General features: G+C 37.6%; 2 protein-coding genes across 3 annotated transcripts in view; one reads left to right on the forward strand and one right to left on the reverse strand.

Moving 5' to 3' along the window:
• DYNC2LI1 (dynein cytoplasmic 2 light intermediate chain 1) overlaps positions 1–8,021 on the forward strand; it is a 24,555-nt gene extending 16,534 nt beyond the window's left edge. For both annotated transcript variants that reach the window (XM_074818038.1, XM_074818039.1), the window contains one exon: positions 6,231–8,021. In XM_074818038.1, the coding sequence (XP_074674139.1) occupies positions 6,231–6,296 (66 nt within the window). In that variant the 3' untranslated portion in view covers positions 6,297–8,021. The remainder of the gene's footprint in view (positions 1–6,230) is intronic.
• ABCG5 (ATP binding cassette subfamily G member 5) lies at positions 7,736–24,870 on the reverse strand. Its single transcript, XM_074818037.1, has 13 exons — positions 24,749–24,870; positions 23,965–24,086; positions 23,370–23,506; positions 23,051–23,149; positions 22,303–22,435; positions 20,786–20,925; positions 19,511–19,640; positions 16,640–16,853; positions 16,186–16,391; positions 15,154–15,292; positions 11,645–11,830; positions 9,850–9,968; positions 7,736–8,699 (listed from the first exon to the last, which is right to left on the reverse strand). The coding sequence occupies exons 1-13, from the start codon at positions 24,868–24,870 to the stop codon at positions 8,509–8,511; spliced, it is 1,938 nt and encodes a 645-aa protein (XP_074674138.1). The 3' UTR covers positions 7,736–8,508.
• Positions 24,871–25,133: the final 263 nt, after the last annotated feature.

Raw genomic sequence — 25,133 nt, forward strand, 5'->3', positions numbered from 1 at the left:
GTGTACTAGGTTTGTTATTTTTAGATAATACTTATGTCTTGCAAAAGAAGATACTGGTATGCGTTGATTAAATCATACAGGAAATTATTAATTTTCTGTTTTTAAACAAAGAGACAGGCTTTTAGAATCTTAATCTGTTCAAGGGCATTGCAAACCAGTGTAGCTTCTTTTAGTTGGACTACTACAAGTAATTTGAGCATTAAAGAGAAAATTACTTTTGTTATCTGCAGCTATTTCCTAAGCTTCTCTATCATGAAGTTCAATTTTTACGAGATTATTTGCACATTATTAAAATGTTTTATACTCCAAGAATTTAATTCAGTTTGAAATGGACCAAGATAGCTGTATACATCTAAAAGAAAAGAACTCTGTAGTTGCAGTGATTCTTGATGTGTCTTTGGATGTCCCAGTTATATGAAAAGTAGCACAAAAATCCTATTTTTAAAGCAACATTTTAAATGCATCGTAAGTCTGACATTCTTTATAGAGTCTCATGATATCTATTGTGTAGGAGGAACAGTATATTAAGATGTTTAATATGCAACATGTTGCTGATGAAATCATGGGCTATAATGCAAAATCAAAGTTTCATATGACAACAGCATGTAGTTTAAAATCATTTAAGTGCACGTTATCATTTTTCTCGGTTACTTTCGGTTAATTAATATGCCACTTTGGACTCTAGGTGATAACCAGTTTGCTTTTTTATCTCAGTGATAAGCTTTAAAGGAAAAATAAACACAAAAACATAGCAATAGAAATAAAATATACCCCGTGTCACCACATCTGATTGAACTAGCGTACCTGACTGACTCGGTCAGGACTGCTCGATAATACTGTCGCAATACAAAGTTGAATTAAATCAATTCCAACTTTGTAACTTTGGTTGAAGGTTTTGTCTGCAGCTAGGGTTTGTATTCCCTAGCAGAGTGAAAGGTTAAATTCTCAAGTATAAAGTTAGAAAACAATATAAAAAAAAAAAGGTACAGAAACAAGAAAGTACCTGGCACACTCCCATGTCCTAGCTGTCAGCTAGTATTTCTCTGAGATGCTTTTTGGCTGTAGAAGTTAAGAATCCAGCTCATCGGCATTCTGCCACAAGAGTGTTTTCTTCTGGACCAGATTATTTTGCCTCCTTAATATTTTCAGAGCTAACGATGAAGTGTACCACTCTATTTCTAGACTTTTTTGCTCTGGAAAGCTCTCTGAGGCTATCTTTTCCTCACTGTGCCTTTGTTCAAGATAGAGCACATCCCTTTTTCTCAACTATGTCTTTTCAGAATTCTTTTCCTAGTTCTTACCCCACAGACACAACCTGCAGCTTTATGTTAAATAGTGCTGTTGCAGTTGTTTACTGCTTTGTCATTCTCTGGTGTTAAGCTCTCAGAGAGAAAATACAGCACTAGGGACCTTTTTGGAATTTGTATTTTTAATGCATTTCTTAACTAGCAAATTCTCTTTGAGTATTACTGGAATTTTGTGCTCTTTGCAGGGCTTTCAAGATTGAAGAAAACCATTCATTTTGCATATTTATTAGGCCTTAAACATGTAGCTTGCTTTTAACTCTTCATACAGTCCATGTAAAACATAAACAACATGGCGAATGTGTCACCCATTTCTCTCTCTTCTCTGCTTGCTTTTTGGCTTTTGATGCTTTAAGGTCACCTTAATTTCATTTTAAGTACGCATGTAAGTTGAGTAAGAGTGAGATCTTTTAAAATAACATTGTCGATTAGAGCTGCACATACACCCTCTGCATCTGTAGGCACCTATGAGAGCCTGAAAGTCTTGTTCCTTAGTTCCTTCTAAATGTTTGTGGCAGCCAGATGGCACATGAGGGTGTCTGCTCTGTTTCCTTTAGAAATGCTCTCTGCTGGAGGTTAATACTCTAACATCTTTTCGAAGGGTTTTGTTTGTTTGAGGTCTCAGCTATCCTGTTATGACTTGTGCTGCTAATACTCCAAATAGGTGCTTGGACCTTTTTCATCTGGGCTTTTGACTGCAGCTTCATTCATTGAAGCAAATGATAAAGCTAACCTTGAGCTCAAAGATCTGGATAGCCTCCCAGTCAGGTCTTTCAGAAGTCAGTGTCACACAGTGCCAAAGTTCACACTGACTGGTCCTTGTTACACAAAGGTAGTACTTTAGGGATTGGTGCCAATTTTAGCTGAAGCCTAACACCATAAAGTATACTTTAAAAAAAAAAAAAAAAGTGCTTGGTGCCATTTGGTGTCAGCTAACAAGAAGTAATGGAAGCAGATCTCAACAAACAGGGCTGTAACTGTTAAGACTTTAACAAGTCATAAACAGAAGAAGGGGAGGTTCTGTAACATCTCACAAGGAGGTGTAGACCTATTTCCCCTAAAATAGGAGTGACCTAATTAACCATGTCATTCACAACTAAAAGTCCTTTATGTGTCAGATCTGCAGCTGTCTGTTTGGGATGGGGATGCTGTTGGCCAGCAGAACAAGAGCCATGTTTTTTCAGCATACTTCACTGATATGACCATATTGCAGAACTTCAGGAGACAATTTCAGTCTCATTCAACAAAACAGAAGATAGCATATTGTGCGATGAAGAACCTCCTTGGTCAGACCAGTGTTACTGGGCAGAGAAGTATGACAGGCACCTTAACGGGGATACCACAGCGGTTGCATCTTTCCTTTTCTCCAGAGGAGGAGAAGTGCTAGTCTTCGTGTTGTCGAGAAAAAGTTGTGGGGGATGTTTACTCAGCTGCCAAGAATAAGCATTCTCATTTTCACAGGAAAGCTTGTCCAAATGGGTGGAAAACATTTTATTTTTTTAGAAACTAACTTAAAGAGCATTATTAGAGCACGGTTACTAAATTGCCTACTGAAGTTTAGGTGCCTAAGATTTTTAATCCTTGTTTCAGTACTTGGGTATTTTCACCATGTTCCAGATTGAGGACACTTTCAGTAAGAAACTGCGTGAAAAAGAACGTTTAAGTCATATCAGTCCCTCAGAACTGAAGAAATGCAACAATTAAGGCTTTTCCTACAATCTTAATTTTTCCTCCTTGTTTGTAGACTTTATTGTCTTTAATTACATGATCATATACTATTTTGCTAATGTCTCAATTCAATTGTTCAGTATTTCTTTTCATCATCCGTATTCTTTGTGTACCTTATTTCTCAACCTGCCATTCAGACACTTCAATGATCACAAAAGTATTAATTTTTTTTCTCTGAGAATGTGTGGTAATGTTATCTTATCCGAGTGCCTCACAAACATCAGTTAAGTCTTTCTTCCCAATCCCTTTATGAGATTAGGTGTGATCTTCCCCATTTGTCAGATAAAGAATTTATAGAAACACAGAAGTACAGAAGCATTAAGGTTAAAAAAGTTTAAAAATCCACTTTATGCCCGTGTTGAGACATCTAGGACAAGTTGCTAGCGCTAATGATGTTCAAAGCACTCAGCACGTTGAAAGCATATTTAAATTGCAACTGTTAATTTTTTGTAAATCTAATCTGTGCCCCTTACACTTGGTTCCCAGAAAACAAAGAAAGCATAATGCTAGCATGAATGTTTTGGTATACTATTCTTTTGTAGGATCTTCTTTCGGTTTGGAGAGAGGATCTCTTAGCTGATTGCACAGTTACAGTATATTCCAGCATTCTGCTTATGTTTGTAGTATAGGAATTCATGAGTAGAAGGTACCCTTTTTCAGAAGGGTCTGTGGAGTGCTCTTTAAGCTGTATTTGAAATATTCTTCCATTACATTTCTGACTTGTGGGGATTTATTTTACTTTCTATTTTACATGAAAACTACAGAAGTGTAGTTCCTGACAGTATATTTCCTCCTGAATCACTGAATTTGTTAAAGTTCGGGGTTTTTTTGTAAATACCCTCCCATTTAATCACTTTTTTGTTTAATTTCTGATTAAGTGTTAGTCTTACCTAGATACCTCTCCAAAATAAATATTTATCACTGTGTTCTGTACTTCTGTATGTACTGGAATAGCTATATGGTTTTAATATATGCTGTGGTTTTGATACTTTGCATTTCTGTATTGTTTTGAATTGCCTTTACACTGAATGGCCTTCTAGCTAGCTAAAATTATAGCACAATAAATTCTGCTAGAATTATTTATCATCTGCCTCATTCTTGAAACAGTTTAGTCAGATGATAAATCTGTAAGGCTAATTATTTAGGCAACACCTGTAGACGTGCCCCCAGACAGCATTGTCATTATATGTAAAACTTCATTGTCTAATTTTACCCCTTCCTGTAGCCTTTGAGAAAGTTGTTAGAATTGAAATTATTTACTTAGCATAAACCAGGTTACATGTGCTTCTTAAAATACCACAATATTCTTTCTATGCCTAACTGTTGGCAAATTTCCAACAGTTCAGTATGTTCCAAGATCATAATTACTTTATACTGATAATGAGGGAGTGAAAATACTGAGTAATGACTGGCTTAGAGCTAGAACAGTTCAGTAGTACTAGAGGTGTATTTAATAATGCAATTTACTAGATTTAGACTAGACACAATATGTCCTGTGTCAGTCATCTATGAGTTACTTAACTGTAAAACTAGGCTAATGATGAAGAATATGCATTAATTAAAAATCCTTTTACTGCTTATAAATCTGTGGTGCTTTCTGAAAATTTTGCACTGCTGACAAAGCTGCTGAAATTATTTCCTCAGAGAGAAAATTCCATTTATTATTTCCATACAATTTTTAGATGATGATTTCTTTGTTGGTCTGCCCTTTTTCTTCTTCCTCCCTCTGTGTCCTGGATTGAGAATTAATACTTCTGTTAAATTCACCAGGTGTGAATTTTGTTATTTTTGTCAGTTCTGGTATCTGTATACCTACAGTGAAACCTCCCTTACTCTGTTAAATCCATTCTATTAAAATCAGAATAGCAACCATATAGAACACATACCCCGTTTTGAGGGTCTTTGCTACATTTGTACTAATCACTGGTTTATGTCCACCTCTTTTTCTGATCTAAGTAAGATATGATGACTTTTTTTGTATTGTAAGCAGCACAGGGTTAGGTCCAACAGTACCTCATTAGAGTATCATCTTCCTGCAAATACATTGGAAGCCACCTTATTCTTAAATGAACAAAAAGCAATTGTAGTGCTCTCTAAATTAATTTTTGCTGAAAAAATCTTCAGAAATAATTCCTGACAGTATGCACCACTACATAAAATTCAGAAAATAGAATTGTTGTTTGGTAATGTTGATAGAACCTTTTATTATAGGCTTCAAAATTCCCAGTAGCACTTTTGACTGAAACGAGGTCATCTGTCTACCTTGCTAGTACTCAGCTGATGTCAAGTATAGCATAACATACACTGCCTCATCTTTCATTCCTAATTTGCTTTATTTGTACCTCCACAATTTGAGCCTCTGTTTGCTTTTAATAATCTATTTCCTATCTAGAAGATGCAGAATTTTAATTACCACATTGAGTTTGCATGTTATTTTTACATGCAGATGCTAACTTTTCAACCTGCTAAACAGTAGCACCTGAAAATATTTTAACTACTAATTGAAGAACAAAAGTAAAATCATGGCAGCCTTGTCTGAGTAATACAATTCCTGAAAAACCTCAAGCAATGATGAATAATATTTCCAGAAATATCCAGTACCATAGATTCAATAGATATGGTATGTCGATTTCCTAAACACCCATTGCATTTCTCTAAAATACATTTTTGCTTACTGCTTTCTGGACAAGCTTGTGTTCTGCAGGAGTTTCTGAGGTCCACTGGTGATGTGACGTATAAGCTTACAGAAGTTCATTTTAGTCTCGTGCTTAAAAAAAAAAAAAAAGGAAAGTAGGTTTTGTTCTTCTAGTTTTGCTTCTTGAAAGGCCCTGAATTCATGTGTGTGAAACAGTAGCTTCTGTTGGGTAATTCTGGTTTCTGTTTTTAAAGCACATGTAGTGTTATATTTCTGTATGTTCATAGGGAGCCTGGTTTCTTTAACTGAAAAGACACAAAATTTCTTCTTCCCTAGAAAGTATCTAGGTCTAAAATAAAATCTACATCCCTGTATGACAGCAAATGTGACAAAATTTATAGCACTTCCAGTATAATTTTGTTGCAGATAAAAATAGATATTGTACATGTTTTCTGCAGTGAAAAATGTTTGTACATGCATTAAATGTTCAAGTGGCTAATGTATGTATCTTACAACTTTTAGTAATGAGATTACATTAATATGTGTGTCTGTTTCTGTTTTAGGAACTTGAACAATACAAAAGAAATGCATCTAAATCCTGGAAAGAAATGGATTTTGACTCTGATTGATGAACTGCTATCGGTGTCTTCAGTTTAACATTTACAAAATTACTTTAATCATTTTAACATTACACTAGCAATTTAATCTGTTGCAGTTGAAAATATACAATATCAAACTACAAAATTAATATTTATTAAGCATTCCTGTTAGTATTTTTAATAAAAAGGGCTATTTATTCATTCAGTCCAAATTTAAGTATATCTTGGTACTGACACAGAGTTTTAAAAAGTGGGGAGAAAAGAATTCTAGATTGTTCAGAGATAGGTTTGAATATGAAGACTGGCATTAGTCAGTTCTACCTATTTTATAACACATTATAAAATTTTGAATGCTTCTGCCCTAAACATGTATTGAAGTATAAACAAGTTTTCACATCCAAAATATGAAACTGCACAGTAGAGTGTGCTATGCATCTTTTCCTAGTTCTTTGCATATATAATTCAAAAGGAAAACTTAAGAATATATTTGCATCATTCTTTGACGTACTTGAATAGGATAGGTTCACTAAAACTAGAAGAATAAAGTGAAATTAAGACCATGTTTAACCTGAATTCAGAAGTTTGCTTTATCTCTGTTTCAATATCATATACTGAATACATTAATACAGGAATTATTTTTTGCAATGTATAATGTTGTACTAACTTTGCACAGAATTTAGAAGACGAACATTTCTGTTAAATATTCGAATGCTAGGAGGTCAGTCTAAACAATTTGACAGATATTTAGTTAGTGGTGGAAGTATAATTGATTCCCATTCAGCCTAAGGTGGTGAAATGCTAGTGGACACCCTCACTCGTATGAGATGGACTGAGTGTTTTGAGAATGTGCAAGACGACATCTAGATTAAAGCCTGAGGTGTCTCTTGAGAGCTAAGACTTGTTGTCAGAGAGTAAATGTCTGCACAGTCACTTGGCAGACCAGATCATAAGAATGTTTCCTGATGAACAACCCTACATGTGCATAAAAATGTAAAAGACAGCGTAAGGTGGTATCTTTCCAGCTCTTTAAAGTTATTTGTTATTTTTAACATACTTGTTTACCAAATGTTTTCTCTAATACAACTTTTGTATTGCGGAATATTATATATAAAGCTATTTATTAAAAAAAATCTTGGCCTCACACTTAAGTGGAGAACTTTCATTAACTCAAGGATTTCAAATTCTTCGTTACAAAGTGCATCATCTCAAAACTATCAAATTAAACTAACTATATGATTATGGAAGTTCGAGATATACTTACCTCCTCGAAGAAATCTCTAGCTATCCTTCTGTAAATAATTTCTTCACTGAACATGAAAAATAAGTTACAAAATTTAGGAATTCTATGTCTCTTTTCAATTTCTGTGTCTGGCAGTGTTGAGAAGTATTTATATTTATTAAAGGGATATATTAGACTCTTTGGGATGTTAGTGAGCCCATGAGAATAATTTCCAAAGATGCAAACTACATCGCTTTCAAGAACTGGCAAACAACTTTTATATTTTTTTCTCCCTAGTTAAATTGACATTTTATTAACAAACAAAAATTTGTTCTAGTAATTCACAAACTGCTTCCAAAACAAGATTTAGAACTTGATAATGAAAAGAAGGAACAGCTATAAATAACATAACTGTCTTCTCTGATTTATCATCATTTACAAGACAAAAACATGTTATGTAACTTTTATATTGCTTAAAGATCTTGTACTTGTTGGTAGTATAGTATGCATAAGATTAAATTGGAGTGATTTATTGATTCTGTCTTTATTTACAGTATTTGGTGTGTTCCCTTTCTACAAATCCCAAAAATGGTATCAAAACAAAGCACGGGACTTAAAATACAATTCTAGAAATGAGATTTACTAGCAATCATACTCCTCTGCTTATTGGTAATGGTTAAAAAACAAAATAGTAGGGAAAAAAATAGAGCACCATTGCTACATTGTTAAAAATTGGCAGCAACAGCTGACTAAATTCCAAAAAGTCCTTTAAAACATGTAATACTGTTGATTATGGCTGATTTGGGAGTAGGGTGAGAAAACCAATAGCTGGAAGCCATTCAGACTCTTCAGAGAACATTGTTTTTCAAGATGAAAAACATCCAGTTAGAAACAGACATGAGAAGATGATTGTGTTTCTATATATATAATCATTTAAATTCTATCTAAAATCCAACAATTTAAGCCTTCAACCATAATAAAGTTCAAAGTGTAGTATCAGACATTGTTAGAACGGCTACTTTTTTATTGCCTGCCAGTAATTCTCTCTCTTATTTTGAAGCTCAGAATTGCTATAATGGCAAGTCCTGGTAGAAAAGCATAGAGTATTAGGAAATCGATTGTGAACCGGGACACTGCACCAGGGAAGTTTTTTTCAATGAACTGAATGCCATGAGAGAAAATACACGCTGCATTAATTGCAGTGGAACTGTTGGCTCCACCTGTCAAAAGAAAAGATAATTTCTTTAGTAGCTGAATCAGTAAAATGAAAACTCAGGCTTCAGTATCTAGCTCATATATTTAATTTATGTAGCCCTGACATTATTTTAATGATGAACTATACCCACAGCAGTATTTCTCATCATTTTGGAATAAGAACAGACAAGCCGCATGTTTCTGCAGTTAATCTGTGCCATATTTTTTGAAGGGAGGAATAAAGGTTCACTAGGAGTGTTCTGTTTTATTCATGCCAAACAAAAGATTATTTATGGCTTTTCAGACACATTATCTGGAGGGGCTTCAAGAAGCAAGTTGCCCAATGTGGCAGACTTACAGTGTTCAGATTTGTTGAGTGCTTCCAAAATTCAAGAAATGGAGCCTGTCTGAAGGGCACATGCTTATTATTACTACTGAGGTCATGGATTCATTTTCTAATAGTTGCCATGTATGCTCTTGTACTAAAGAAGGACAGGAGAGATTAATGGATAAGGAACGTCTAGCCTTGGAGAGGAGCACAGACACATGGCTACAAAGCCCACAGTATCTTAGGGTAGGTCCAAAGCTGTAAGTTTTACCCCCACTGACGGATGTTAGCTACTGACCCTGCCTACCTGATCCATTCTGCTGTTTTGCCCATTATCATGTTGACAACCGGCAACGCGCAGCCTGCCAGATCCCAGCTGCTCAGTATGTGCCGGGGTAACGAATCTGAACTGAAGCCTCACTAGCGTTAGAGGAAACATCTGGTCAGGTGTTACCTGTCAGTGCTCCCCGCACTGATGTTTGATCTTACATTGTGCAATTCTATCGATCTTCTATTTGTGTAACACTGCTCCAATAAGCTCCTAACAGGCTGCAAAGTCTACCTTCCAAAATGCCCCCACAGGGGGGATAAAAGAACGGGTGAGGAAGAGAAAGATGAAAAACTGAAAGAATGAGAAATGGTCAGAAAAAAAGAGCCAAAATTTTGTCTAGCTTGCTGATATAGTGTTATAGTCTTTACCAATTAATAAGCTTTTTTTAACAACTCACAAGTTATCTTTATCAGGATATTTTTATTGTATGTGGAAGGAAAATAAGCATCGACATCTCATTAAAATTATTTACAATGGACTTAAGGCTGCTTTTTTTCTTTTTTCTTTGAACACTTACCACATGTGAAGTTTAAGCCATAAAATTCATTGACTATCAGAACTTCACTGCTGTATTTTTGAAAGGTAAGATAACCGAGTATTTTAAAAACTGTTGGCATTTCTTCGATGGTCCTTAAAGAAACAGAGAAGTTAAACTGGCTTTTGCTACACTCCAAGAGACAATTCTACTCCAAATTAAAACAAGCTTTGGTCGTAGCCTGCTACAGAAACAGTTCTTGGCTGTACCTGTGGGGTTTTCAAACATAAAGTCTGTCTTAGTGCTAAATGTAAGAGATAACCATGAAGGCTGACTCTGACTTTGGTACAGTGTCATAACATTCAGCCCTGACTTGTTTATGGACAGTCACAAATAATTCTATGAAGTTGTTTGCTATTCACATTGCGGTGATAAACTGAAAATGACAAGACCCAATATAAACCTTAGTTGCAAAAATGTGCTGCTTCCAAAGTAAGAAACCACCACCCCCTAACTCCATCTTCAAAACCAAAAAAGACTCAATAACGATTCACTGGAACAATAGTAACAAAACAAAAATGAAGCAAAAATAATGAGAAGAAAAAGTATGAAAATTTTGAAATAACATTATTCAACAAGACTGGGCAATTTCTGCACCTGAAATGCTGCAAGACTTTATAATTAAACAAATGATCAGAAAAAAACATCAACCCAAATCTCAATGCTATTTTTAATATCCTTCACTGCCTATGAAGTTTAATCAAAGAGATTCACAATATTAATTAGCAATGTCTCTACTGTAAAATAAGGTTGGAAACCACTCTAATACTTTTTAAAAGTTATCATTAAGGCATTAGACTATGGTAGAAGGAATAGCTGTCTTGTCACTATAAACATACATAGTCCTGAAATCAGGGAGGGACCAAATAATTAGATATTAATCTAGTTTTATTGAATAAGAAAGCATTAGCTGAGATCAACTTTGAAGAGATAAAGCATCATCAACGTTGTGAAGACTCATGATTTTTTTGAGGACAACTTGACATCATCTAGTGTTAAGCTTACTTCATCTCCACTGGAAGGATCTCAGGTGAGCATATCCTATTTGCTCAACATCTCAAGAAAACTTTTGACAAGAATACATTTATTCTGGTATGTTTCTCAAAAAACCAGTAATTTCAGTATTGACAAAAACAAGGAGAAAATGTTCAAATTTCATGCAATTACAATTCAAAAACATTTATTTGCACAGTAATAGAGCAAGTGAATCATAACTTTCCCATGTACTTACTACACTATTATTTTTATGTAGTTCAGTCTGCACAGGTATAAAAGGTGTCTGAAAAGTTTAATGGCTAAACTGGAGAATAACACTAATAAGATAGTTGAGAACAACTTATTTTTTTAAGCCATCATTCCCAGTGCTTAATGTCTGATAAGTTCCAGCAGTTACTAGAAGTTGTAGGAACTTTTTTTTGGTAGGCTCCTTTAATGAGCACAGCCTTTCATGTCATAATATTGGCACAAGTAAAAGAATTCAGCTGAGCTGACAGATATTAATTGCTCAGTTTTATCTTCAATTCATTTGCAAAAAGAAAAAAAAGTTAATATCTTTGTTGATATCTAAAGTTGATAAGTGTCTGTTTTATGTGTTTAGTACAAGGTCTAACATGATTAGGTAGTTCTACCTCTGAAGGGTATCTCAGCCACACTCTCTTTCCATTGCCACCTGTGTGTTACTGTGCTTCTGCAACACAGACTGTTCATGAAACTCTTCTACAGGTAGATTATTTTAACATTAACACTATTATGAAGTAAAACTTTTTCCTACCTTACTAGTCCTGTTCCCACTATCACACCTGCCGAATTAAGTAGCACCACTCCGCTTTGGACTATATTTGGATTTTGAACCACGCCAAGTATAACAAGTGTTAGTAGTTCACCAATTATATGTGATGCTAAGACAACAGCAAAGAAAATTCCAAATCTGGAAGCATCAGGATACAACCCTGCAGTCCTGTACAAAAATGAGAAAAAGAACATTTTAAAAACAGTGTTTGGGTTCTAAACCTGGAACTTAGCTTTTATTTTTGTTTATTTTTTGCAATTACAGCTCATTAAGTGAACAGTTTGACCCTTAGTATGTTTGGAGCCTTAACATAAAGGACATCCACTTCTTATAGTGCCATAAATGCAGATATATTAGGTTTTCTCCATCTAGATTAAAGACAGTAGTGTAAAGATGTAATTGTAGCAGAAATCCACGTTGTTTCAAGATAACCACTGTGGCTTTTACAGGCCCTTAAACTAACATCTTCCTCCTTTTAGAGTCTATGCAGTGAGAGTTATTTACAAAAGTCACATATTTAAAGAATGTCTTTATGCAGATAATTAACAGATGGAATTTAGCACTTCTGATACTGTGCATGCAAATGTAAAAATGGATATACTCAGTTAAATGGAAGGCTAATTGAATTCGCCACCCATGTAATTCATCCAAATGGAATTTCCTCCATACTCCTGCACTCTAATACAACATGCTCTTCCCAGCCTTTCCTTAGCTAACCGAATGAATAAAGTCCTCCCAATCTGTACTAAAGATTAAAAAGTTAAGAGAGGCCAGCAATTGCTTGGCAAAGTTAATTCAGGCTTACAGTGTATATGACAGATGACAGAACTTTTTATTACATGGTGACATATTACTCTTTTTCCAAAATACCTCATACCAAAATTGCCTCACGCTAGGTACAGACTGCATGCCTTGCTTAGCTAACAAGCAGCTATTTAACATTTTATTTTCTTTTTCATTGTGCAATGCAAGGCCCTATGTCTTTTTTTTTTAATCCACGATGTTTGAACATGATCTTAAAATAGAAGTTTTGCTTTTCTGTAGCATTTTTCATAACACCAAAATAATCTCTATTATAAATATATGGCTGAACATTGACTCTTTAAGTATTAAACATTCCACAAGTTAGCAGCTATTGACAACCTTTAATCACAGATTGATGCAAAAGAAATAAGCTTTCCAAAGTCCTAGCATGAAAGTACCATCTTCTCTGAGGTGCTCTAATACAGCACCCAGAGCTATGTAGATACAGGCTAGTAAATTTGGGGTAGAAATAGAAAGAGAAGAAAGCCTAAAAGAGAAGGAAAAAAGAAAAAGACCTCAGAAGAGGAAATATTACAGCAATAGAATGGTAAAATGATACAAACTGTTAGAACAATTCCCAGAAATATCTTTAGCTAGGAAAATCTGCATAAACAGAGTGCATTTACTTGATTGCAAAAGTGGCTGTATTTGTTCTCAGCCAGACCTGCCTTGGGTCTGATCCTACAAACACAAACTCTGAGAGAAATGGCTTGTAAGAACACATACCAGAGGCTATCAAAGCCTCTCCAAAAGTTAGTCCCACCCGGGAAAGTTTAGTCCTGCACAGGTACAATCTTCAAAATGAAACTGCTTGCCCTAAGAGGTCTAAGGGCACTATGAAATCACTCTGACACATCACTGATGGCTTCCAACCACAAGATAGCAAAGATAGGTGGAAGCTAATATCTGCAAATATTATCCATTAACCGGAACCACACTCTTTATTGTTGATTGTATTTGAAGCTACCAAAGCACAAGGGCAAAGTCTCTGCCCATACAAATTGCCTGTTTGTTAAAGACTGAGCATGACAAACAGTGACTCGTGATCTTCAGGAGCTCCACAAACCTTCTCACATTGAGCCTGAAAAGGTGCTTTCCAAATGGCTGCCTTCTCGGCAACCAGCTCACTAGCAGGTAGAAACAGAAGGGTTCTGGTTAAACGCTTAGTGGGAGGAGGAATAATTTCTGCTTGTCTGTGAAAAAGGACTTCTCAGGGAGCACTGCCTGAAGCAGGCAGCACTGACAGCTTGCAGAAATAAAAGCCCAGGTAGCTAAGGGGACAAAGAGAAAGAGGGCTGTGCTTGGACAAAACTGCTACTTTTAATATCAGCACCAAACTACAAAAAAACAACCCATGCACGCAAGTCCTCACATCTAGAGGATCAGAAATCTCCTCTCAGGGCTTTTGTCTTTTCATCTAGGAGCTGACAGTTATTGAGATCCCAAACGGAAAGAATTAGGTGAATGCTGAGCACTTCCCCTCATTACCTACTACAGACCAGGAGGAAGAAGATAACAGTGATCTTTTTTCCCTAGTTTTTCTAGCTGGGAAAACAGCTATTGCAAAATTCCCATGGCAGACTAGCTCCCTGTGCAGAAGTTCTCATTCAGTAGTCCAAGTGATTTGGTGCAGTTTTACTTCCTCCATTTTCAAACTGCCCAAGGGCATCTTCTTGCAGAATAAGAGCACTGACACACACAGCTACAGCAGAATAGCTCCTGCACTTTTTTCTTTTACAAGGGTCTATCCAGTTATCATTTCTCAACAGCTAACCAGAGAACATGCAGCCAGGACACAAACCAAGCCTGGCATTCATTTGTACACATTTTACTATAGACTGCCATCTGATTTGCAACTTTACTGTCAACTGTCATGTGAAAACATAAATTAACTTCAGTGCACTACACGTTTCTTTTCATAATTAAGAAAACAAACAAGGAAAAAACCCAGAAAAAGACTGAAAGACAGAAATTGGTTCTTATTATTTTGCTATTAGCTTACATAAGCAGCCATGGACTCTACTGAGTTCAGAACAAGCAAGTGGAAGGTGAGAAACTAATGGAACAGAAACAAAGAAGAGCAGACCTATATGATAGATAAGGTAATGAACAAATGAAATATTTCATCACCCCATTCTGAGGTACTACTTCACAATGATACGAGGAAATTAATGTACTGGGCGGGGGAAAATGTAAGCATTACAATCAAACCCTTTCTCCCACTATCAGAAATCCACTTTAGTGCCTTTCTCTGGAGAGTGGAAGAGAGGGATCCATGTCTGATCACTTCCATATGCTGTAGCTAAACCCCAAATGTCCCAGGAAACACAAAGCTTTGTTACAGTCATACCTACTTTTGTCTTCCTCACTTTTTCTCTTATTTCCTATCTTTCTAAATGTAATGTAAAATGACACTTCCTGCTTTTGGTATGACACAAGAATGATAAATGTTCCAGGCCCATTAAATCTTCCCAAGTTACCTAGAGAACTGTTAACTTACTCAGAATGTTTTTTAACACTGCCTGAAAGAGAAGGGCTAAAATTTTGTCATCTTTCCTTAAGCTTTCTCTGTAATTATTCTGAGAAACAATAGCAGGAAGCCATGCCAGGGGGCCTGTTGCTGACATGGGAATTGAAACGGATAACAAAAAGAACATAACAATCCAATAGATGGTACAAGTGCTTACCAGTATATAAAGGTGCTGAAAATTGCCACGCTGATGACACTGAAGGGCAGGAAATGTACTATATAGGCTAAAAGCATTTGCCACTTCTTATACAAGCCATCTTTACTTTCTTGGTCACTGATAGCACGTAAAGGTGGGACTGGATTAAATATATAAAAATTAAATTAAATCACCATTGAATAACGAGACCAAGCCTTTTTGCTAGCAAAAATGACCTGAAGCACAGAGACAACTTTGAGAATATATCAGAAGCATTCTGACTAAAGCAGTCTGATCACTTTTCCCCCCACTACTAAATGCAAAACATGCTCCCTGCAGATTGCAAATGTTGGGAAGCTTAATGAAAGAGGCTAAATGCATGCAGGACAGCCTTGTCTGTTTGCAGATACAAATTAAAGACATGAAAAAACTGCCATCACTGCAAAAATTTCTTGAGATATTCTGATCTCAAGGTGATGACAGCAGTGTATGTTCCCTATATGAGCAGAGCAGGTTTTAGGGCTGTAAATATAAACTACTCTTGGTCTTACTATGACAGTTGTAAGAGAAACATCCTCTCAGAAGAATTTAATCATCACATAATACTCTTAAATCTAATTATGCTTAAGTGTTGTCAAAGCTGTTTTGTACTTCCATCCTTTCCATGTCTTTGCTTTTGATCTCACTTAAGATGTTAGCTAGAAACGTAGACTTTGTCCTGCCTTTATAATGCTACATGCAGGCAAGTCAAGGGCTCTTGCACAGTTCAGAATAAAGCCTCCACAGACAGGCCAGCTGTAAACAGGAGAGGCAGGGATCAGGGCATATTCCTTCATTAAGCGCAGTGAACCTGGAGCCCCTCTGATGGGCTAATCTTTTTCTGTGGTGCAAAGCTTCCTGTTGCTTCACATTTAATTTCATGCTCCTGTATCTGTTCTATTACCTAAAACTGTGAAGATTCTTTAAACTACTTTCTTCAAAAAAGGCTTTTTCCTGTTACCAAATAGTGGCAGCAATACCTGCTGCTGCACATAATACAGGACAGAAACTCACAAAGGGCAACAGCATTGAGCATCCCTGTGTAGGGGGGGGCACTCACGCACTGGTAGACAAGCCCCACACGGTCCTGCACAGCTCCTTTTACCAGGTCATTCCTTAGTCTAAGAAGGAAAAATGCTATAAACAAGCCAAATAACAGGTTCTGGAGGAGGCGCATGATGATGCCCATCTTATCTCTGGAGAAGTTTCTTGTTGTTCTCCTGATAATGAAACAAAACAGTAACGGTACACTTGTTAGCTATGACTGACCACATGCTGGTAGGGTATTTAGCTTTGAACAAATCTTACATAGAGTGTCCAGAAAAGGTAATATATTAAAAAAGACAGGGACAAGTACAGTGGTAGACCAAAATAACCAAGTGTGTTTATATATGGGGGGAAAAACCCTGAAAAATTAGTGGATAAGAAAAAAAGATTTTTCTTTAAAAGGGGGGGGGGGAAGTCTTACCGTAAAAGAATCCATAATTTGTAAAAGGCACCAGGTGAGTCTTTGTTTTTGAATGGTATTGGTGGCAGTTCTTTCATGCACTTTGTTCTTTCAATGGCTGCCAGTACCTTGCTGAAGATCTCTGAGTTTTTGTAGGCTGATACAATTACCTGAACCCTACTGTAGGTTTCAAGTTCACGTTCCTTGCTTCGAGTGTCCACAGATGTCAGATCCACTGTAAATTTACAAAGCATTTACTATATATACACATCACTTTCCTTTCATATCTTTTCCCTCCCTGCAACTAACCTTTCCTTGTCTCTATCTTAAAAGCTGCAAAGAAGAAAAGGTCCACTGAAAGTATTCAAGGTTTCTTTTACACCTCCCTTCTGTTAGAACCAGCATGAATGACTAACTGTGCAGCCACAACAAATCTCCGTGTCTTGTGGCCTTTGTAGGACCCTGAAGTTCAAGTCCTTTATCTGGAAATTCAAGGACTGAGCGGTGTGCTGGTCAGACCTTGAGCATTCTCCTTGCACAGCACAGAGCTGCGCCACCAGTGAAGTGCTACTGCTGCCATGTGCAAGACAGAGCACCAGCTAAGGATGAATGTGGATGAGGATGAAGAGGTGACTTTCTGGTTATGTATTTCTCAATTTCTCAGGCAAATGCTCAGACATGGCTCTCTGATTCCCCCTTGTCTGCTCCTCCATAACAATGGAGCTTTATTTTTCAGTTATTCTGAGCTCACGCTGCAGAGACGCTGCTCTTCTCTACTTGAGCTGTTACTGCATTGTTGCACTGGGTCTCACCCACCTCCTTCTCAGACATACTTCTGGTTTAATGTGAAGTTAGCAGATGTTCAGCAGGCCAAATTCCCCTACAGGCTCAGTCCAAGCTGAAAAGATTACTTACTGCCATGGAATTTACAAAAGGTAAATATTTCACAGAATTAATGTTCCTTTCTAATAAATCCACCTATACCTATTCCTGATACCAGCAATTCTTTTACTGGCAGATGGGAACTTTGTATGTGCTCTTTGTAAAAGTCATACGGATTCAGCAATAATGTTAAAATGCATTAGAAAATTTCCTTTTCCCTAATAGCAAAGAATTATCTAAGGTTTCAAAAACTAGACTGTCATTCTCAGGAATAGCTGTTCCTGCAGATTATTATCTTACTTTTCTACACCTGATAAGACGTCTATATCTGTTATTTATTCCTAAGGTTTCTGTCATCCTTAGATTTCAGTTTTACAGGGTTATGCTCAACTTCAAAATACAAATTGAATGAAAGAAAAGGAGGCCTCACCCAAGATTCTTAATTTGTCCTCAAAACCTGAATTAAGCTTATGAATTCTGCCCTCATGTTCTGAAAGCTGGAATTCAGCAAAATTGCCTTTAATGGTAAACATATCCAAAATTAAGTCTTCACTTTTGTAAATATGAACATCCAAAATGCAGATGCACTTCTTAAAACTCGGCCACTGTGACTTGCTGGAAGTCACACAGGAAATAAATGGCAAGCAGGTGTGTTTTAAAAAAAAAAAAAAGATAACACTGACTAGTCCCTAGACCAAAAAGCTAATGCCTACCATGTGTTTGTACTTTTTTTTAATAGACACAACATGTGACATTTCAATAATATAATCCACACTCAATACATAGGATCTATTTTCCTCTGCTGTTGGTGTAAATGATATCAGAATCTGTCCCTTCCTTCACATCATTAAATCACACAAAAAATATAAACTACCAATTTTCCAAAGACTAAATATTCTGATGATTCTTTGCTCTAAACTGTATTTTTTCCCTTTCTTGTCACATTCAAAGGTTGACATTTGAAGAATGCAGTACTCTCTTTACCAAGCTTTTTTAAAAGTGGGTCTAAATCTCAAATCATCTATGCTTTTCAAGACTATTCAAATTCATGAAGGCAAAATTATCCTCACTGTCACACCAGTATTTTCAGCTTCATCCCATTCCAGCTTCATGTCAACAATCATCCTCTCTTCTCCCGGAGTTTAAGATGCCATCTAGACAATAGGAAAACACTGCCTCCTCTGAATGCAGCTTTTTGTATTGGTCAAATTCCCCGGGTTAATGCTCAGCTAGTATTGTCAGAAATCAGCCTACATACTAGATTTAAAAAGAGAGATATAATACATGTATGTATATGTGTACACATACATGCACAAACACATACACATTCCCTTCAAACGTGTATCTGCATGGCTCAGGTACACAGATGTCCTGCAGCAAAACGAAGCCTGATTTCCTAAGCCTCACGCTGATGCTTTTTTTCATTCTGAATTGGTAAAAGAGCACTCTTCAGCTTTTGCCAACAGCTTGCTATCATCGTCTCCTGATGCATTTGTCCGTTCAACTCCAGTAGCTCACCCTGGTATTAGCAACTTCCCAAACTTTCAGAAAACTCAAACTCAGAATCTCTGGAAACTGATGCCTCAGGTCATCCAATATTTATTCGCCATCCTTCCCTCCAGGCAACAACTATTTTCAGTTGCTTGGTGTCAGAGTCCGTAAGAGCATGGGACTTCCCACAGCTTTGGGATCAAATTGATTTTCCAGCTTCCAGTGGAAAGCCATAGGGAGATGCTGTCAGGAATCCACAGGTTTCATGAAGCTGAGAATCCTTTTTGTTTGGTAGTTTACTCCCTTCTGCTGTGTTTCAGACCTTTTGCTGTTTTATGGAATCAGTGGAGGTTACAATGGGCCCAGCCCTCTCTCTTCTCTGAGCTGAGAATAATTACAAAGTTGGGGGAGAATTCGAACACATTTCTATCTCTGTAAAAACTGCAATTTGAGGGAGAAAACAACTTGTTTGCCTAAAGGAAACCCATATTTTTACCAAAACAACTTAGACAAACTTACCATAGAAGTCAAAAGGATTTGATTGCTCAGGACAAGAATAGCCACAGTCACTAAAAAACGTGATCATTTCCATAGGGTTCCCACAGAAAACCATTTCTCCAAAGCTCATGATGGCTATTTTGTCAAATAACTGTGGGGGGCAAATTAATATATTAGCAATATGCACTGAGAAGTAGTGCAGTTCTTGAGTACAGCTACTGTTTTGGTAACAAAAATGCTTTGACAGAAAAAAGAGTTTTGACACGTTCAAACTTCCTTAGTATATTTCTCTCAGAGGAAGTTTGTCTTTTGTTTCACTCTTCTTGGTGGTTATGCAAGATGACACATCTTTAAGCTCTTAAAAGTAGAGGTTTGCAAAACTGTCAGTGACAGCAGTGTACGGAGGAAATCCATAAGCAGAAATGGGAGCTGTGGATTTCTGACTTCACTTCTAATGCACCTTCACTTACTGACTGACCTCCTTTGGTGCTTAATAGCCCCAGTCTGTAAAATCCCCAAATCATTGGGAAGATTATCCTGGAGTGCTTAAGGACTTTAACAGCACTGCTCTACAGGTGAAGATTTGCCAGGGCAAGGTTCCCACCAGCTATGATCAATCCATATTCCCAAGGCACCAGGACTGCTTTCAGTCCAGAAAAGCACTGTCACTCCCCTCTGGCTTCATGACCACTTCCCCTCAATTCAGTCAGCCAGGGAAGCGGTGCATTCACGTGGTGAGTGGTGGATGTGTCAGAAGAGCAAAGTGAGAAACAGTAAGGGGAAGGGAGAAATGCTCTGCCCAGCACAAGCCCTGCAAGGCAAGCATGCCCCACCACATGACCACGGTGTACCCACATCACTTGACAGAAAGAGGAAAGAAGAACATTTATTTTCTTTCCCTTTCCATTCCAAATCATGGCTTTATCTCTCTCGCTTTGCAAGTGTTACTGAAATACGACTATGTAAAGACAAAGTGCTAGTTTTTACAGTGCCTGCACACAGTGGGGATTTACATGGCTTCTCCCAGTGTTTTTGATTTGGGTAGCTGCATAACACAAAGGTTAGGTACGCAGTCAGTGTGCATACTATTTTCGCAGGGCAGTACATGTCCCAAAGTGCCTTATGACTGGCAGAAGGCCAGAGCTGTAAAGTTCAAGACAAGCCTGTATTTATGCAGGGGGGAAGAAAGAGAGCTTCTGAAGGCAACGATACTAGATCTTGTACTTTTATTCTGAAAATAAACTAGGTACTAAAAAGCCTGGTAAAAAAAGCAAATAGTGAGTAGATATCATTTACCCTGAAGAGTTCTGAGCGGGGCTGATGAATTGTGATAATCACAATCCTGTCTCTGTGTGCAAGCTCTGAGAGAAGCGAGACAATCTGGTTTGCAGTCAGGCAGTCCAGCCCTGTTGTTGGTTCATCAAGTAGCATGACCTCTGTGAAATGACAAGGAATAGCATTGAAACTCAGGTAAATGTTATACCTTCTGCCTTTGAAGCTAATTTGGCAAATAGTATAGAAATAGTATAGAAATTACATCACATGTAAAGTTCCATGTGTAAAGCAGAGTATGCATAGATATTACATGATCTTTCAGTTTTAGTTAGCTTCAGTGGTTCAGTTTCAATGACTAGGAATAAGGACACAAAAAACTGCTGCAGGATCAGAGCATAATCATAGTTTTCTAAGTCCAGGTGAAATCTGAAAATTACCAAAATAGATTTGATGTAGACATCTGCTTCTAAGAACAATAATGATAAATTTCAGCATGCATACAAATATAAATATAACTGACATAATTAGCTAGAAGTTGTAATCTGAATTAAATCTATATATACACACAGAATTTGTGTTGAACAAACTAAGAGTTGTTAAAATACATCATATATAATTCCATAGATGAGAGAGGTGGGGGGTTTTACAGTGTTTTCTTTATTATTTCATTGCACATGGAAGGTTAAAAGTTACAGTCAAATCAATTCTTTTTACATACATGAGCCGTAGCACAGAACAGGGCAGTTCAATCTTGATTAGGATAAGGGGGGAGGAGAGATTTCTCTATAGCTTTATCTACACAGAATTACTATAGAGTTTACTATAGCGTTCAGTGACCTTACTGAGCAATAACTACACCCAATGAATTTTCCAGGAGTCACCAGTAGCAGTACTATAGCTCACTTCACTATTTAAATGCTCCTTCCTGCCTGGTATGCAGTTTCAGCACTATAGTCCTCCACTATGAGGACTCCAGAATCCAGTAAATGTGTGCTATATATTCACTCCATCAGATTCTGGCACCTTTAAGAAACTATCTCAAAACTGACAAAATTTAGAGTGCTGTTTCCTGTGGCTCATCCTTCTAGTTACTCTGCTTTGATTTTCATTCTTAGGAATTTTTTTGGAACATACATGGTGCTCACACCTATGTGGCTCAATGGCTGCTACTCTACTATAAAGCTCAATGCTTGCATTTGTATGGCTCTAATGCACTCAAAAACTATAAATTAATGTGCCACAACCAACATTACATACACAGGAAGGGCAAGCCCAGAGAGATTTAAAATGGATAAATGCAAGTCTAAACCTATGTTCAATCCCTAAGATTTTATAAATGTTTACTTTCCAAGTTCAACTAATAGATTAATGGCAGACCTGAGTTACTGCTCATCCTTTTCTGTCTTTACTAGACTAGCTTTTGCTGAATTACAGAATATAAATGCTTCTGTATTTTAACGTGGTTACAGAGGCCCATGGTAGGAGCATGAAGTGGTACTGCTTTGTTTTATTTTGAAAATCCATGCAGTGGTACTTACTGGGATCTTGTAATAGCTGGGCTGCAATTGAAACACGACGCCTCTCACCCCCAGAAATTCCTACAAAAATACGGCTTCCAATTATTTTGTCAGCAATGTGGCTGAGACTCAGCTCAGCCATAACCGCATCTACCTGGAAAATAATTACTATTTAGAAACACTAAACACAGTCCAACTCAGATATCTGTGCGCAAAATAAAAAAACAAAAGAAAAAAAGACATAATTTTAAGCTATGGCTTTCCCAATACGCTGCTTGTGTGCACTCTAGTTGGAAGGTATCTGGCCTCATTGCCATTTAATTATTTTTAATATATTTTTTAAAATAATTTTTTTTAACTTTTATTTTCATATATTCTGAAATGAGTAGAATTTTAGCTTTAATTGACATTAAGAGATGAAGTGTTCAGAGGTGGGACTAGAAGTTCAGGTATGAAGCATAATGTGCTGGTCTGGCTTCCAAAATAAGGGAGCAGAAAGACACATCTATTCTGGGGAAGTATAAAATACTGAGTTTTGTCTCAGCATAATGGTGATTCCCTGGAGCGTCAGCACAAGCCCCTTGCAGAGGCAGGTTGCACCAGAGAGCTTATGTCTTACACCTCAGCAGGAGGATTTCTCCCCATTTGCAGAATGAGGATTACAGAACCTTATAAACGTAAAACACAGCCATGGATGGAAAGTGCTGCTGGTGACAGCATTACATGACATCATGTCTGCCTTTCTGGTGGAAGACAATAAAATACAAACCTTCTTTTTGATGAAGTCGTTGGAGCATTTCTGAAGAGTTAGTAAAGCAGTGTAGGTCAGAGACTCTTGTATGGTGAGGAAGGTTAACAAAGTGTCACTCTGGGAAAAAAGGTGAAGAGGAAGCAGCAGTTAGTCCTGTAGCAATTAAGATCTTGCCCCTGCTCACACAACCTTCATTCATTCATACAATTTATTAATTGCTTTGAACCAAATTTACTAGTAAAATCACAGTCAGATTACATTACTCCATTACACTAGAAACTTTACTTTCTTTACACGAGAGGAAGCACACTGCGCAAAAATAAATGCAGAAATCAACCTGTGGCACATAAGAGAAGCAATCTCTAAACTGTTCCTTCTTCAGCTGACGCCCATTCACGTACACTTCACCAAAGAAGTTGTCTTTATGTCCCAGTCTTCCTGATATTGCATCCAGAAGCGTTGTTTTCCCAGATCCTTTCAAACAAAAGAAACTAATCACGTGATGAGATGAAATTTATTTCAAGACCAGTAGCCTCACTTGGATGGAGACGCACGAAAAGAAGAAAGTATTTTTTTTTTCTCAATAACATTAAAATAGGTCCTGAAAATGCAGCTAGTTAAGGGGAAGTAAGTGGGAAACCTAGAATGTGTGCAAATTAGCATTTAATTCATACAAATTTACACTTTATAGTGAAACATTTGGGTTTAGAAGTAACCTTATCTTTTACTGAAGTTATAATTGTTGGTTAGATGACAGAAGATTGAAAGATCAGAAGATCTGGAAACCAAGCACCACAGTTCTACAAAGCAGAGGTTAAAACCAGCTGTAATCTCATTATTTAAAACACAGACCTCAGTCACTTTCATACCACTGTGGAAGTCACCCATATTAACTCCAATCTTATTTCTTTTAAAGTACTGGAACAACTTACCAGAGTTTCCTAAAATCCCCATAATCTGGCCACTCTCTATGTGAAATGAAACATCCTTAAGTATTTGCCGGGTCCATTTTTTATGATATGAAGGAATATTCCACCATGGGCCAACACGTTCTCTTGGAAAGCAAACATCAAAAAAGATTAAATGGAGGAGAGTTAAAAATTTTGTGTAAAGCAAGTGAATGGTTTATAGCTACTTGCATGTGGGATGGGAGCCTGCAAGGATTTTAAAATATTGGAAAAAAAAATTTTTTTTAAAAGTCTTCCCCCCCACACCCAGGCTTTAGCTTTTTAATTTCAGCATTATCTGGAAGATAAAATGAAGTCTGAACAGATTTTTTAGAACAACTGCTAGGAGGCTTTCAGACTACAATGAAAAGGGGAAATTTGAACTGAGGCTTCATTTGTTGACAGTGTTTGCCAGCCGTTAATCCACCTGACCATTTTCTTAGGGCCTCACTTTATCCTTCTGGCAGCAGTAAGAAAGGCAGTGGGAAAGGGCATGACCTTTGGAAATCTCTTCTAAAGCATCTCCTTCAGAGACACGTGAAGAAGAACTGGTGAACCCTCCGGAGGACAGGCCGGCCCTACCTCCCTCGAGCCATGTACTCTACCCCTGTGGCGGGCAGCCCAGCGCCATGAGGCGGGCAGCCTGGCAATGTCCCTCCTTCTTTACTGGGCTGAAGCCCACCGGTCCCAGACCCTCTCCCCTTGGTCCCTGGGGTCAGAGCAGCTCCTGGCGGGCAGGGGCTCGCCATGCCACCCTCCCTGGCCCTACCTGACAGTGTAGGAGACATCCCGGACACTGATGCTGTCAGAGGGCTGCGCCGTGGCCTTCGCCTCGCCTGTCCGCCTGCCGTTGCCGCTCCTCTCCAGGGCAGGAGACACTTGGCCTGACATCCTCCGGTGCTGGAGCCCCACAGGCTCCCTCCCTCACGCCACTGGCCAGGTGCCTGATGCTGCCACCGCCATCTCTCCCCCGGCACTGGGCAGGGGCAGCTCCCCTCTGTCCCTGGGTCGGAGCAGGTCACTGCCCCCGGAGCTCGCCACCTGGGGAAGCACCTGAAAGAAAATAGAGGGGCTCTCAGTTCTTTCTTTTTCCTGAAAACAACTGGCAGGCAATTAGCTGAAGCCACTATCTGATGTACCTTTAGCCCGAGCTG

The sequence above is a fragment of the Strix aluco genome, chromosome 3 (assembly GCF_031877795.1).
Source record: "Strix aluco isolate bStrAlu1 chromosome 3, bStrAlu1.hap1, whole genome shotgun sequence".
NCBI lineage: Eukaryota > Metazoa > Chordata > Aves > Strigiformes > Strigidae > Strix > Strix aluco.